The following is a 16,024-nucleotide window of genomic DNA, read 5'->3' on the forward strand; positions in this document are numbered from 1 at the left end:
GATAACAAGCTATGCATTCCAGCTAGCTCCGTTCATTTGTTGTTATTGCAGGAAGTGCATGGAGATTGTTTGATGGGATATTTTGGAGCTAACAAAACGGAGGACACACTTGCTGATCATTTCTTTTGGTCAAAGATGAGAAGAGATGTGGAGAGATTTGTTGCTCGTTGCGTGAAATGTCAAATGGGTAAGTCATGGTTAAATCCACACGGTTTGAATTTGCCTTTACCTATTCCTAGTGCTCCTCGAGAAGATATTTCTATGGATTTTGTGTTGGAATTGCAAAGGACTAGGAAGGGACGTGATAGTGTGTTTGTGGTTGTTGATAGATTTTCTAAGATGACAAATTTCATACCATATCATAAAACTGATGATGCTACTCATATTGCTGATTTGTTCTTTCAAGAAATTGTTCGCTTGCTAAATTTCTTAGTCATTTTTGGAAGACTTTATGGGCTAAATTAGGGACCAAGCTTTTGTTTTCTACAACATGTCATCCCCAAACTAATGGTCAAACTGAAGTTGTTAATAGAACTTTGTCTACTATGTTAAGGGTTGTTTTAAGGAAGAACATTAAGATATGGAAAGAATGCTTGCCTCATATTGAATTCGCTTCTAATCGCTCGCTGCATTCTACTACAAAGATATGCCCGTTTCAGATTGTTAATGGTTTCTTGCCTCATGCTCCTATTGATTTAATGCCTTGGCCATCTTCTCAAAAAACTAAATTTTGATGCTATTAAGCGTGATGAATTGATGTTAAAACTGGATAAAACAACTAAAGAAAACATAGAGCGTAAGAATGCTAAATATAAGTTTGCTGATGATAAAGGTAGGAAGAAACTAAAGTTTGAATCTGGAGATTTAGTTTGGTTGCATTTAAGAAAGGAAAGGTTTCCTGAATTGCGAAAATCTAAATTGCTACCTCGGCCGGATGGACCATTTAAAGTGTTAGAGAAAATTAGTAATAATGCATATAAGCTAGATCTACCTATGGATTTTGGGTTTAGTCCCACATTTAATATTGTAGATTTGAAGCTATATTTGGGAGAGGAAGATGAGCTTGAGTCGAGGATGACTCAAATGCAAGAAGGGGAGGAGGATGAGGACATCCACGCCAACGATGCATCCACGCCAACACAAGTACCTATTGCTTGTCCTATTACTCGCACTCATGCTCGTCAACTTAATCATCAGGTGAGTTCACTCTTGAGTTCATGTCCATCATGTTTAGACCATGAAGACGCGTGCACTCTTGTTTTGCTTAGGAACCAAGGGGAAGACCAACACGGAACCGGATTCGCGCAGGCTGGATTCGGACTGCAACACAGCATCAACTTGTGATGGACGCCACGGTCGCATACGGACTCGGATTGGGACTATCAAGTATTTGATGGAATCCTTATGAAGTCTATTTTCATATGGATCTTGACTCACATACATATCTGTTCTGAGGTGGCTGCAATCGTCATTTCACTACAGAGAAGTTTTCTGCCCAAGGTGCTGCATCACCGTATTTTGGCCCAATGGGCAGTGTATCCAGTTGAGTCTATTAGGTACGCGTCATAGGGTTGGAGCATGACCCCGACACCCTTGTGGTCATCCTCCCCATGTCATATACCCCTTAGCTGCCACCAAGAACACTTGGGTTTTGCTTAGATCAAGTTTAGCCTTTGCTACTTGCTTGTAATCGCACGTGCTGGATCAGTCGCCCATCTTCTTGCCTTCGGAATCCCACATCATTGAAGACTGAGTTTGAAACCTTCATCTACATCAAGTAAATTTAGTACTTGTTTACTTGTTGTTGCTAGTTCTTCGATTGCTTGCAGGACGAGTGCCCTAGTGGCCGGGTGTCGCGCTCCACAAGATCGCGGCAGCCAATGGAGGTGGTGTATCGGTTGCTAAGGCACAGCATCCCTGGAAGGCTGTAGTCGGGCCGTGAACGTCGCTTCCATCCTCAAATTGAGTTATCCCCCTTCTCTCATCGAAAGATCAGGAAGAAACCCTAGCGGGTTCACATCATTATCCCGGGCCCAAAGCAATCTGGTAATGATATTGATGTGTATCTAAGGCCATTGGTCGAAGAACTGTTATTGTTGTGGCACGAAGAAGATGTACGGATGTGGGATGAATACCAATAGAAGAACTTTAACCTACGAGCACTATTATTCATAACCATCAACGACGGGCCTCCTCTTAGTAACCTGTCAGGACAAATAAACAAGGGATATAGAGCTTGCACGCACTGCTTAGATGAAACTGATAGTATATTCTTGAGTCACTGCAGAAAGGTTCTATACATGGGTCATTGTCAGTTTCTCCCCATTAAACATCCGGTACGAAAGAGAGGCAAGCATTTCAAAGGGCAAGCTGACCACCTTACAAAGCCGATGCACTGTAGTGTAGGCAAATCTTTGATATGGTAAAGAATATATAAGTAGTATTTGGCAAGGGACCTGGTAGCCAACCTGTTCCGAGCGAAAACGAAATGGCGCCCATGTGGAAGAAGAAGTCTATTTTTTGGGAGCTACCATATTCCGAACATACCGGCTCAATCACCATTACTTTGAAATCATGCGATAAATATACTTATTCGTTCTCAATCATGCGCTGGGTTTGGAAAAGTTACATGAAAAACATCCAAGTAATTTAAGAAGCGACGAACTTAAATTGAAGACAGACTTTTCGGTACCTACTAGATGCTGCTTTGCACATTTCGTTGTTAATATATGGATACCTTATGACTTCTTTTCTCTTAAAATGTTTGAGGCAGGCATAGGGCAATAACTTATACGCATACTATGTTTGTGAGTTCATTCACCATCTATTAGGTCCTTACAAGACATATACTTCTTGGAAAGCGGAAGTAAGTAATAAACTACATTTCGCAATGTTTCAGCTAATTTTGATAATTATCATAATTAGTATTTTTCACTTTTTATAAATTGATAGGATGCGGGATCAGCTCCTTCCACAGGAAAGAGTTTTCATGATTCAAGAAGCTCTGGTTGGATTTATTTATGAGCAAGTCATCAACAAAGACGGTGAATTCTACTATGATGGACACAATCTTGATCCAAGTAGTAAATATAGCATAGATATTATATAATAAAGATGGTGATTTATATATATGTATGTTACACTTTGTATGTATATGTATATATCTATGTTTCACTTTATTGTACTTTAGTGGTGAACCCCACTAAATTAATATATATCCACATGCTATTCTACACTTTAGGTGTAGCTACACCTAACTAATTACTGAACAAATTTTTAGTAATAACTACCGCGCGCGATTACTGAATAGCATTTTACTGAACGTGATTCAGTAATTCGGCAACTTAGTTTAATAATTTCTGGTCAGTTCGGTCAATAATTTGACTGCTGGGTGTAGAATAAACGCTACACCTAAGGTGTAGAATAGTATTACCGTATATATATTAGTGGATTTCATACTTAGCTCGAACGTGTATGAATGTATAGCAGTACTGTAGAAGAATACGTAATTTCAAATACAAAAATATAAATGAAATGAAAAGAAATGAATGGAAAAGAAAGCAGAAAAAAAAGAAGGGACCTTTAATCCCGGTTGGTGTTACCAATAAGGACTAAAGGGCACCCCTACTAGGCCGCCTGGGACTAAAAGCTCCCATTATCCCCGGTTGCCTGATCTGGAATTAAAGACCAGGGCCTTTATTGTCTTGGTTTCCTAACCAGGACTATAGAGCCTTTGTGTACCAGTGAGAGACCCGATAGAGTAAATTGCCTATACTTGGACCTGCTTGTGCCCTATCCAAGAGCTTGGCACTCCTTCCCTGTCCTCTTGGTGATCCAAGGCTGATCTGGGCCATTATCCCATAATGGTAACTTAGAAGTTGAAATTGATATGTAGGTAATTTTTCGTATTTTGAATTGAACTTTAAAAATATATATGTATCGCTAAATGGGGAGAGTGGTGGCGTGGGGTTGGAAGATCGATGTTCACCTAGACGGTTTAATGCGCCATTTGGTTATGGACTTTTAAGATTTATTAGAAATTATTAACGGGTCCAGTGGCGTGGGTTGGAAGATCAATGACCACCTAGAGGGTTTAACGTGCCAATTGGTATAAACTTTTGAGATTTATTAAGAATTATTAACGGGTCTGTCCGTATAATAAATTCAAAACGAGTGTGAATATAGAGAGATATTGTCTTGACGCGCTATTCTTTTGTCAGGAGGTTAACTTAAGACTTCACTACAGGCGACCGTAATTTTATCAGTTCGTACACACTCTTTACATCGGTTATCTCACATATTAAGTAGACTATACACACCACGTGGAACAATCTGGTCCTCTCATTTTCCCTATAGTATACATTTGGCATCGAATTCTAATTCAAGGATAGATGCTCAATTGGAGTGCGGACTTTTATCTCCTATAGCAGCACATACAAGTAATTTCAAAATATAAAAAAGTTGTAGTTCTTAAACCAGCCATCAAATTTAAATTCTAATTCCACAACTATATTTCTTTCGAAAAGATTTTCAAAACAAGAGGACACTTGCATATGTTTCAATAATTTTTTAGAGACACATAAATAGTCTATCTAGATTAGAAATATACCAATATAAATTAGTAAAAATACTCAATTGACTTGCTAAAGTTGTCTATCACTAATCATGCAATAAACATCCACCTACCCAACGCAATTGTTTGCCATCATCCTCTAATAACATCATCCTATTAACTTTTAAATATTAACATGAATATCCACTTAACTAAATTCAGGCAAGTCAGGCAACATTTTATAAAACGATAAGCAAACTTTGCGAAAATCATAGGCAAATTACAATACACTAAAAATCATTTTCTCACACGGAAAAATATATCTTTGAAATATAATAGTGTGGCATCTTGTTTTGAAACTCTTATTGAAATAAGCGCAACTGTGTCACTGGATTTTGATTTGGGCGCTCGATTTTGAATCTACTATTTTTTTCAATTGTGTGCATGCACACATATATCTGTTCTGTTTTTTCTCTCATGCATATGCTGACTTCATTCATCTTTTTTTCTTTTCTCTCTCCCCCCTCGCATGCATGCAGACATCTAAATATGTTCTCCAATAAAAAAGATGGTCTACGAACAGTTTATAATAAGGTCGGCCGTAAATTAGTCGCATCCTAGTATTACAAAATAATAAGAAAATGTAACGGAGAACGTTTGCTAATATATAACCAATCATGTGGTCATCATTATCTCATTATTGGTCCTCTCGCGAACTTCATCACCACACCATTATGTACAAATACGTGCGACTGCCGCCATATATACGGCGGCAGCGCTGAACTCGATACAAAATTTAGCAGCTACTAGCTACGTCGTCGTTCCCCTCTGCTGCTGCACCCGTCGCCACCTTGGCCTCGTTCTCTGTCGCTTGGGCCGCCGCCAGCTTGGTGTCTCCGTAGGTGGTGGATCTGCGCGTAGCTGAACCCCATGTATGGAGGCCATCTTGATGTGCAGCCGCGCCAGCCGGAGATAGGCCATCTTGGATAGATGTTTTGGAGCTGATACATCGGTGCGGTGGTGTGTGTCACTGTGTGTATGCATCAAACCTATGCTATGGGCAAAGTTAGCTTTTGGTTTATTACAGGTGACATGTGCGCGCGTGCCTACCAGGGTCGGGGGGGCTGGACACTCGTCACCTTCATTCGCAATGGAAAGCTATTATCCGATCTCGAACCAAATAGTGCCGCTACCACAGATGTGGTCATTTCCAACATCCTATCAACGCCCGTTAAACTCAAACCGGGTTCGATCTAGAACCGGAGGTGAAAGACCGTATCACCACCAGCTTCAGATATGAACCGACGTGAAAGTTCGAATAACCATCACCGCCAGGTCATTACGAACCGAACCGGCGGTGTAAGTGTGATAAGTGAACAGTAAAATTTCTTATACGAAAATAATATAATTTTTTCATATGAAATCGGATAAAGATAAATTTTATATCAAAACTATATTACTGGACAAGATCTAAAACTTTGTAGTCAAGAACTTTTTCATTTAAAATTATTATGCAAATATTTGATATAAATTATCAGACCAATCAAACGACCTTACACGAAAAGATGATCAACATCAATTTTGTAGGGCTCGATGAGATCTAAATCTTTGCAGTTGACAATATTTTTATTCGAGATTATCTTAGTATCTAAAAATTTAATATAATACTTAAAAGCGTTAGTATAAATGAATAATATCCAATCACTTGTCACGGGTGACTGCGTAGCATAGTGATAAGGATGGATCGCATGATGCATAAGGTCGTGTGTTTCAATCACCGGTGATGCACATTTCTCATATTAAGTGTTAAAATTGTGGATGTTGGATGTTGAAGATGGTAAATCGTGCGGTGTTGCTCAGGTATTAAAAAATTTGTCATTATAATCCTTTTATGGAGTTTTTTTAAAAAATTCATCACCGCCGGTTCGTGGCTCAAACTGACGGTGAAACCTGATCATCATCGCCGGGTCGTGGCTCGAACCGGCAGTAATGACCGAGTTTCACCACTGGTTAGTGATGACGGGATCCTATCACCGCCGATTCTAATCCAACGCCCCCCAAACCGACAGTGATAGGGGTGGTTCTAGTAGTGTTGTACCAGTAATTCAAGGATCGGGTTATTGTACTACTCGCTCCGTTCCAAAATATAGATCGTTTTGACTTTCTAGATTTATAATATTTGCTATACACCTGGATATACTTTATGTTTAGATACATAGTAAAAGCTATAAGTCTAAAAAGAAAAAACGATCTACGTTTTGGGAGGGGGGTATGGAATACTGTATACCGGAATGCATGCGAATCCATCTGAGTTGAGGAAATAGGAATGCGAGTATAACAAACGTAGATATATAATTATTTTCATGTGCCAAAAAGGATTTATATATGCTGAGTGGTACTATAGGCTGGTAGATATAAATGATTAGAGTAGAATAGTAATAATGGTAAGTACACCATCATCATCAACTCAAATTCTCTATGTAGTAATAAGGATTACAACGAAAAACAGACCCTTATTAAGCACCTTTGGTTTATTACACAGACATGTCACGCTGCAGTTGGGTCAGAATATTCTCTTCCACCTCAAGTTTCAACTCAGCCCCTCACGGCTAGGCAAGCAAAGCTACGCAAAGATTTTGCTTCTTAAATGGTATGGATCTGTCTGGGGTTTGCCGGAGTGGCACTGTGGCACCTGGCACCCCAAGCCGCCTTTTTTTTTCCATGTGGAGGCTGAGAAAGCAACTCGTGGTGGAGATGGCACCAGTAGCCTAGCAGGGTGGGCAGGGAACGGCCTCCACTAGACGACCGATTCCACAATTATTTGATGCACTGGTGAATACACTTATACACTGACTCCACCTCCAGGAGCAATTGATGGCAGGTCAACTTGAACAGCTCCTCAGTGCACCGCTCTTGTACAAAGCTCAATGGGTGACTCAATGAATGCATGTACCTTCGACAGATCTGATCAGGATAATGGTAGCATGCTTTGTTTAACAGGAGATTTAGCTGGATCTGACTGGTAATGGTGCAGAGGATAGCACAAGAGGTTGACATCGCAACAGAACCTAACCACTGAATATAGTAATTATCTCTTCAGTGCGCTTCGTACAAACTGCATCATGGATACTAGATACAAAAATTGGGCATACGCGCTATGGCACCACTATAGTTACCAAATCTGACCAAGTTCAACGCCGAAATGGATCTACATCACTGGTAAGAAATTCAGAATGCTAGACAAGCACGCATAGAGAACCTATGGAGCGCTCTCTTTTAGGAATCAGACTTCAACAAAGTCTAGTGTTTAGGCTTAACATGGGTCTGGCAGAATAAAGCTAAAGTGTCCGAAGCATCCAGAAGTGGGGGAAGTGTGAAAGGTGGGAGAACACCGGCCTCTTCACTCTTGGCAAATAGGGATTTCCCGTCAAGTGTGAGCGCCATGGCAGCCTGCTGCTTGTTGAGCCCATCCATTATGCATGAGAATGCTGCGAAGGTGACGCAGCTGTGGAACATTGCTTGGGGTGCACCTGGTTTAGCAGAAAGATTGAAGCATTACTGGTGGGAGAACACAGTTAATGCATCTTACAATTAATAATTCCAGAAATGTGAAATTCCAAATGGATTTTCAATTGGGTAAAATGAAACAGCCTCAACATATGAGATTGAAACTGGGAATACCCTTTTAATTTGTACTATAGATCAAAAGTACAACTTGTTGTCTAATGTTACTATTTCACTACCAATGAAGATAATGTCTGCTAACTTGTTCTAATTGAATATCTAAATAATTATCATAACTATGCTACAGAAATAAATGTATTATATTCATAAGGTTCAAAAGCATGCAAGACACTAGCTGAAGCAACGAGATAAAAAGTACCCAAAACACTGTTCAGATTGGTGTGTCCTACACAGCTTCAATTGATGTTGGCATGGTATCCTTGATTTTATTTTTTCAAGGACAATCCTGTCTCCGTTTGTTTATTTCAATCGAAAGACCAGAGCTTAAGCTGATGCAATGCAAATGGTACCAATCCCTGTTGCACCCAATCGTATTTAGACTGCTATTTAGCCATTACCATTGACCTCAACATGACAAATTCCGAAGATAAAAAGAAGGAAAAAGTTAAATGGTTTGTCTTTCATAAAATAACTAAAAGAGTGCTATAATAACTAAGCTTAAATGTCTTTATGTATATGATAAACATTTGTCAGAAACAAGACCATTTGTCAGAACAGATTGCCATTACAGGATCGTTTGCTGTTTGATTCCAAATCCAAGTCCAGGGCATCTTAAAAAAAGTTGCAGGTTGAATAGCATCCAAACAAGTCTCAACCCAAAGGTAAATAAGCCTTTTCACATATAAACAAAATCTTCCCAATTAAATTCAAAACAAATATTGAATGGTAAGATATTGAAGTGTCACTGTAGTGTACATTGGACAAAATATTGATTTAAGGGTATGCCTCAGGAATAGCCGCACTTTGATGGTGCCCTAGAGTCAATTTCATGAATATTTTAATTATGCTAACAACTGCCAGACTTTACGTGGTCCTATCAGTCCTGAGAGAGCAATTAAGCAAAATAATGCATGTCGCTGTTGTTTGCTTAGAGACACCCTCGATCAACAAACATTTTTCAGGTGAACACCAACAGTAGATGAACAGACTTCAATGATATTGATTCATTCATTTTTTTAAAAAAAATTCTCCTCTAATGCATTTTTCTGAAGAAAAGTTCCCTATGGACATGGTTCAAGCACAGCATTGATGGCCTATATTCATCATGGTGTCCGACAGGGAAGGGTATCTGAAAGCACAGCATATTAGTTATCGACATACGCACTACTAAAAATTGCTTAACTAAGACAAAACGCCAAAATGGTCACTGCGCAAGCAAGAAATGCATCCTACACAACTTCAATTCATGTTGGTGTGCTAAAAATCAGGCTATCTGTTGATTACTTTTTTCAAGGACAACCCTGTCTCTGTTTGTTTATTTCAATTGAAGGTGAGCTTAAGCTGAAGTCATGCAAATGGTACCAACCCTTGTTGTGCCCAATCGTATTTAGACTGCAACCAAACCACTACATTGACCTGAACATGACAAATTCCGAAGGAAAAATTAAATGATTTGTCTTAAATAACTAAAAGAGTGCTACAATAACTAAGCCTAAATGTCTTAATGTATATGAGTAACATTTTAAACGATAGTGGTAGTAATAGACTGCAAAAGTGTTAGATGAACACTACAGAAATAAGATCATTTGTCAGAACAGACTGCCATTAAACCCAATAGGAGACAACAGGCATGAAAATCCCTTTTTACCCAATCCAAGTCCAGGGCATCTTAAAATGTTAATAGGTTGAATCTTAAACAAGCTCAAATCCAAAGGTGATTAAGCCCTTTTTCGTATATACAAAATCTTCTGAATTCTAAAATCAGAACAGATACTGAATGGGATGGTATTGAAGGGTACATTAAATCCAAATGACAGAGATATTGCAGTGTACATTGCACAAAATATTGATTTTAGGAAATGCCTCAGGAATAGACGCACTTTGATGGTGACCTAGAGTCAACTCCTTGAATAATTTTAATTATGCAAACAACTATCAGGCTATACATGGTCCTATCTATCCTGAGTTCCTGACAGAGCAATTAAGCAAAATAATTCATGTCTCTGTTGTTTGCTCAGAGACACCATCGATCAAGAAACACTTTTCAGGTGACCACCTACAGTGGATGAAAAAACTTCAATGATATTGATTTATTCACTTTTTTTATTTTCACTTTGCAATTTTCTGAAGAAAATAATCCCCATGGGCATGGTACAGGCACAGCATTGATGGCCTATATTCATGTTGGTTTATGATAGGGAAGTGCACCTGAAGGCACAGCATAATAGCATATTAGGTATTGACATCATGTGCTATCAAAACTTGCTTAACTGAGGCAGAATGCCAAAATGATCACTATGCACGAAAGAAATGCACTATGCATGAACAATTAATTGTTATGAATGAAATACAGCAAAGAAAACATCCTGATTTTACTGCAATAGATATGCCAACCACATAAAAATAATACTTCAAATACTACAAATTTTCCATAAGAGCTAAATCAAGAACATCACCTTAAATCAGGTTAGTCTGACACATATTTCATCATTGTATGCTTTAACCATTATACACCTTTGTTACAAATAAAACAGGGGCTTGGCATATTTTTAATTCCAAATTTTCCATACCATGATTCAGCATTTAAGCAGCATGGACAGTTCAGGAAGTTCATACCTATAGTCCCTGAACCATCAAGGGACTCCCAGGGATGGGATACGAAATGCAAGCATTTGTAGGCATATAAACTTCGTAAGGTTTCAGTATAGAACGTTTGCTATAATTTGACTCAACTTGACAGGCTCAAAATGGGATTAGTTTGTGTTATTGATTGATTCTACAACTTTTCTTATCGATTTGCATGCTAATCTTGTTACATGCAAACTTCAAACAAACAGAAAATAATTTCAAAATAGTCTCTCGAATGATCAGAGTTGAAAGAATAGGAACAATGCCGCACAAATAGTCCTCTAAACATGTTCACTTAACAAGGTAGCTGTTCTATCAACAATTCTCTAGACGTTCGGCTTTTATACCTATAGAAACATATGAAGAAATTGACGATAAAACAACCAAAGCCGCCTTAATGAATACTATAAGAACTATGCAATTTTCTGTGGTTCCACATGGTACAAAAATAGACAATTTAAGATGTCCCCATGAAAGGGGGAAAAGTAATAATATTCTTCAGCAAACCAAGATACCAAGAAAAGTGAGGAAGGCAATAATATCTCAAAAATTAACACAATGGTAACCTGAACAGTAGATACAAGAAAAAACAAAGAGCTTATAGAAATATCATCTAGCTCAACTAAAAAATGTATAGATATATCATCTAGCATCAGTTGCACTGTTTGTAGTTCGAAAAAGTAAGAACGAACAATGTAATGTTCCTGAAGATAAAGTTCAAAATAATTGCTAACTATGCTCACACATAGTTGTACCTGGAAAACTCAAAGCAAGGCCTGTGCAACAACCAGCCATACCAGCATTGATCACTGCAATGGATATTATTTCATTGAAAATGCATACTTACATCCTTATATGGTAACACAGTAATAAATCTAAAGTGAAGTACTTACTGTCATCTTTCCCTCGCAGTCTTCTCAATAAGCACATTATGAAACTTTGGACACCAGCAAGAGCTGCAAAAGTCTAATACAAAGAAAAGGTCATATGAGCAACCTTCCCGACGAAAGGATACTGCACTTTCTATGTCTAAACTATATAAATGAACATTATGATCAACTAACCTTGGCAGATGATCCAGCGTTGCTAAGTGAAGCCTTCATACCTTGGTTAGAGATCAAACCTTTGCCTGGAAAAGAAATCAAATAATACAAATAAGTTTAAAATCTAACAGAACATTATGTTTCTGTCCATATTGGAAAACTAGAACAAACTAGACTAGTGGAATGAAAGAGGGTCACATGAAAAGTGAAGCTTCGCTGGGTATGCAGAACAGGAGATGTAAAGTGCTGAGAGTTTATCCAAGGCTCCAAGCAACAAATTAACCAACTCCAGAACACACACACATTTATTATAGGTAAGTCCTGATACAATGGAATACTTCTATTTCTTCTAACACTAGATTTTTCAGAAATGAAGATTCGATGTTTTTTCATTCTTCCTGTCTTCCATACTCGGTTTGGCAGTTGCCTACTTCCCTAGGCAATTAAGGAGCACATTTGCATCGACCCCTACAAAGCATGAAGGAGAGCTCCAGAATGGATGGGAGGTTCAGATTACAGTAAGGCCCTATTCTAACAAAGCTATCGCTTCTAGTGAAATGTGCCATCATCAATCTTGTGACACTAACCTCATGTCCAGCAAACTGTCCTCCTCTTCTGAACTGTGATAACAACGCATTCTCTATTAGGATTCTCCAGTGTGGTCAGGACAATAAATTTTTCAACCACTCCCTAGTACGTCAAAGATCAAAAAGAGCCTCATATGACAATGTTGTAATTGCATAAGGTCTATCGGACCCTCACATTTCGATAAATGATTGCAACAAAGGTTTCAAGATAGAATAATAGCAATTGCAATCCCCTCCCCTCCTACCCTACCACACATCGAACCCCAATCCTAGTCGTAGCAACGATACCCTAACATTTTCACAGCAAATCAGCTGGAGTCCAAGTTTTAGGCACGACGCGCAGCTAACTCCCCTAGACTAACTAGCCAAGCTCGACAACCAGCACGCCTCTAATTTGAACTGGAACGGGCGAATAAGATGGAAATAGAATGCAGCACCGTATCCGACGAGCGAGCCGACGAAGGCACCGGCGGCGAGGTCCCCGGCGGAACGCAGGAGGCAGACGACGGGCGCGGCGAGCGGCGTCTGCGGCGGACCGCCGAGCCCGTCCCCGTCCCACTCCCGCCCACGCCGAGCCGCCATCTTTCCCTTCGTTGCTTCGCTGCGCTTTTCCCCTCTCCCTTACTCGTTTCCGCTCCCTCTGCGCTCTTCGTTATCTCTTGGGACTCTTCGCCCAGGGGGTTTATCGTTGTCAGGTGGTGGGACCGTCTGCTACATTAGGCTGGCAGCTAGGTCCCACCTGACAGGTTCGAACACTCAGCTGAACCTCTGCCAGGCGGGCCCGTCGAAACATCTCAAGCCCAAGGAGGTATTAGGGTTGTCTTAATCTCTTTTTTTCTTTCAGTTCCCACCTTAGATATCTAGGGTGACATATGGGTTCTTCAATTTCAATCCTAAATTATTAGTCGTTTTGATTTTATTAGATAAATAAATTTACAATATACCTAGATATAACATATATGTAGATACATAGTAAAAATTATCAAATAATAATTAGAATGGAGGAAGTATTTTTTAAGTGGACAATTTATTTATTTTATTTCATACTTTGTATGTCTCTCCTCCCACTGGCTTTCCCCTCCGCCAAATATGCCACTGCCATCCTCTGGCGCTTCCGGGTCGAGGAGGAGCACGCGGCACGCCTTCTCCTTGGTGTGCTGGTGCCTCCAGCTTCACACGGCTGGCACTTTGTCGTGATTTGCTGGCCAATAAAGTCATGAAACGTGAGAATTAAAAATAATTAGTAGTTTCAAACTTTTTTCTCAAAACACATTTGTCGGTACTTCGTTCACCGGCTAGTAATTTGCACCGCGCTTCTCAGTGGCTCGATGGCTAACAATCGAAACCAAGGATTTAGACTGGTTTAGGCAAATGCCCTACGTCCAGTATGGGGTGGCTCATTTTGTATTCCTCAAGTTCGAATGATGCTTGCTTACAACGGGCCACTTCGCAAGTGGTGTGTGTGTGCACGCGCGAGCTGCGTTACTCTGTGCTGTGAGAAGGCCCGGTTCCGCCTTAAATATCACGGTGGGCTAGGCTAGATTGCGTAACAGAGGGGGTGCCCCTACCCCTGGGGTAGACGCCCCCGGAGTGAGGCTGGCTAGCCTACACGTGTCTATCTAGGGGCCCTTCGGTTGAATATGCTCTGCCGTTTCCCGTATCGTGACCTGTTCGCACGGATCGTGGCGCCGCCTGACACGTCCCTGGATCCACACGCCCTTCCCTATGGTAGGGGATGGCTCCATCATACTTGCGGCACGGCCCCACCCTGACATGCCGAGGGTGGGCCTCCGGCTTGGTTGGCACCAGGCCTCCTTCAACGGGCTCAGGAGGTCGGGTGCCTTGCTCCTCTTCGTGCTGCGCGGTCCAAGGTAGGGTCCGCTAGTGCGGCGCACCCCCTTACCCTACACCTGACGGCAGAGGGTGAGCCGGTACAGGTTGTCCCATCACCCTATTAAGGGTGCGTGGCTAGCATGAGCGCTGGTCACAATGTCATGATGGCCCGTTTGATCCAGGGTCTCCCGCCGTCCTCTGGTCCGTAGGCGGTGCCCCTACCCTGTCTGTCGGGGGAGGGATATGCGCATGTCCCATCTTATCTTGGGGAATTAAGGTCCCGCCGCGCCTTCCCCAGGTGTCCCTATGCCTGAGGCTCCCTGTCGAGGCCGGTTCATCCCTCCCGGCCCTGCCGCGGGGCGAGGGGTTGGGAAGGCGCTACGTGGCCTTTGCCTGGCTACTTCTAGGCTGGGGGGCTTCTTGCCGCCGCTGGGCCTGTACCGGTTACATTCAGCACTCCACCGGGTTGGGCCGCTCGACAGCGCCTTGCTAATCCCCGCTTAGGCCCCTGAGGGCCGCTCTTTGGGGTACCTGATACTCGTGACCCCGTCAGTAACCCCCGAGCCCATGCGTCGCTCGGAGAGCCATACGGGGGCTCCTTCTCCTAGCTTAGGGATGGTCCCCCCGAGCTCATCATGTGTCGCGTTGTGAGGATCCCTTTCTGCTGGGTCCGCGCGAGCAGACCTAGTGGGTGTAGCCCCCAAGCCCCTGCGGGGGTCCTGTGGACTCGTGCTGGGTGTTAATAGCTGACGCCTTACTCCATATCCAACGTAACATGACGGGAGAGGATCTCCCTTGGTCAGACTCATTTGGGTGCGCACGAGCGCATCCACTAGGTGTAGCTCCCGAGCCTTTGGGCGAATCAGATATTCACGCAGAGGGTTAGCTGGCGTGCCTGAGTCAGCAACCTGTGCTCGGCGCCTTGGCCAGAGCACCCCTCGTCGGGTCTTTTCGCTGCTGGTCAAGGGCGGTCGTGCTGACATCGAGATTCTTTTCGTAGATTCAGCTACTTGCGGCCGTCCTCACCATCCCCCTCGGCCAGTGCCACTCGACGCGTGGCCTTGCCTCGGCGGTCGCCTGCTTGCCTTAGCTTATCAGCGATGTCTCGTCGAGCAGGCTGTGGATGGAGGTGACGGGGGCTGGTGAGCATCTTAATGCCGGATCGCCTGTCCCGGCTCCTTCTGGCCCCAAGAGGCGCCTAGCTCTGCTGCAGCTATAAATAGCTCGCTTGCTTCCTGCTAGCTTATTCATCTTCGCTAGCCTTGCCTCCTGATAATGAGTGGTAGATCTAGGCCTCCCAAAGCTCGGGTTAGGCTTGCCCGAGCTGAGCTCGGGTCCTTCGTCTATTGCTGTTAGGGGATTGGCTGTTAGCGGTGGAGCATCTCGGGGATCGACCGGGAGTTCCAAACCCTCCTTGCGGCCATCGTCAGGCGGTTGCCCTGGTTCCAACGCCGTGTCCTTCCGGGGCGCGGGCGGACCCATTCCTCCGCCTGAAATCATTGGGGAAGGAGCGGTCCCTTTCGCTTTCCTCAGTGGGAGGTGCAAGTGGACTCTGCTCCTCCCACTCCATTTTTGCGGAGGAGCACCAACTCAGATTGGTGTCATATGGGTCTGCCTGACGGAAACGACTGTCGGGGTTTGTTACTTCGGGCCTCTCTTTCTCATCCTCCTCGCTTCCATTGTCGGGGGCAGCTTTG

General features: G+C 42.3%; 1 protein-coding gene across 1 annotated transcript; it reads right to left on the reverse strand.

Annotated features, from left to right (window-relative positions):
- Positions 1-7,602: 7,602 nt before the first annotated feature.
- Positions 7,603-13,141, reverse strand: LOC112876062 (mitochondrial import inner membrane translocase subunit TIM22-3-like). The gene is made up of 5 exons (XM_025940100.1): positions 12,932-13,141; positions 11,929-11,993; positions 11,758-11,830; positions 11,620-11,673; positions 7,603-8,082 (listed from the first exon to the last, which is right to left on the reverse strand). Exons 1-5 carry the CDS (start codon positions 13,074-13,076, stop codon positions 7,853-7,855), a joined length of 567 nt encoding a protein of 188 aa, XP_025795885.1. The 5' UTR covers positions 13,077-13,141; the 3' UTR covers positions 7,603-7,852.
- Between the last annotated feature and the right edge of the window lie 2,883 nt (positions 13,142-16,024).

The sequence above is a fragment of the Panicum hallii genome, chromosome 9 (assembly GCF_002211085.1).
Source record: "Panicum hallii strain FIL2 chromosome 9, PHallii_v3.1, whole genome shotgun sequence".
Classification (NCBI taxonomy): domain Eukaryota; kingdom Viridiplantae; phylum Streptophyta; class Magnoliopsida; order Poales; family Poaceae; genus Panicum; species Panicum hallii.

Bases quoted from the DNA above. Each gene is read 5' to 3' on its own strand.
- LOC112876062 (XM_025940100.1), bottom strand. From the start codon at position 13,076: ATGGCGGCTCGGCGTGGGCGGGAGTGGGACGGGGACGGGCTCGGCGGT. The intron at 11,831-11,928 runs GTTAGTTGATCA...TCTTTGTATTAG, and splicing joins ACGCTGGATCATCTGCCAAG to ACTTTTGCAGCTCTTGCTGG. The intron at 8,083-11,619 runs GTACAACTATGT...CTGCTAAACCAG, and splicing joins CCTTGCTTTGAGTTTTCCAG to GTGCACCCCAAGCAATGTTC.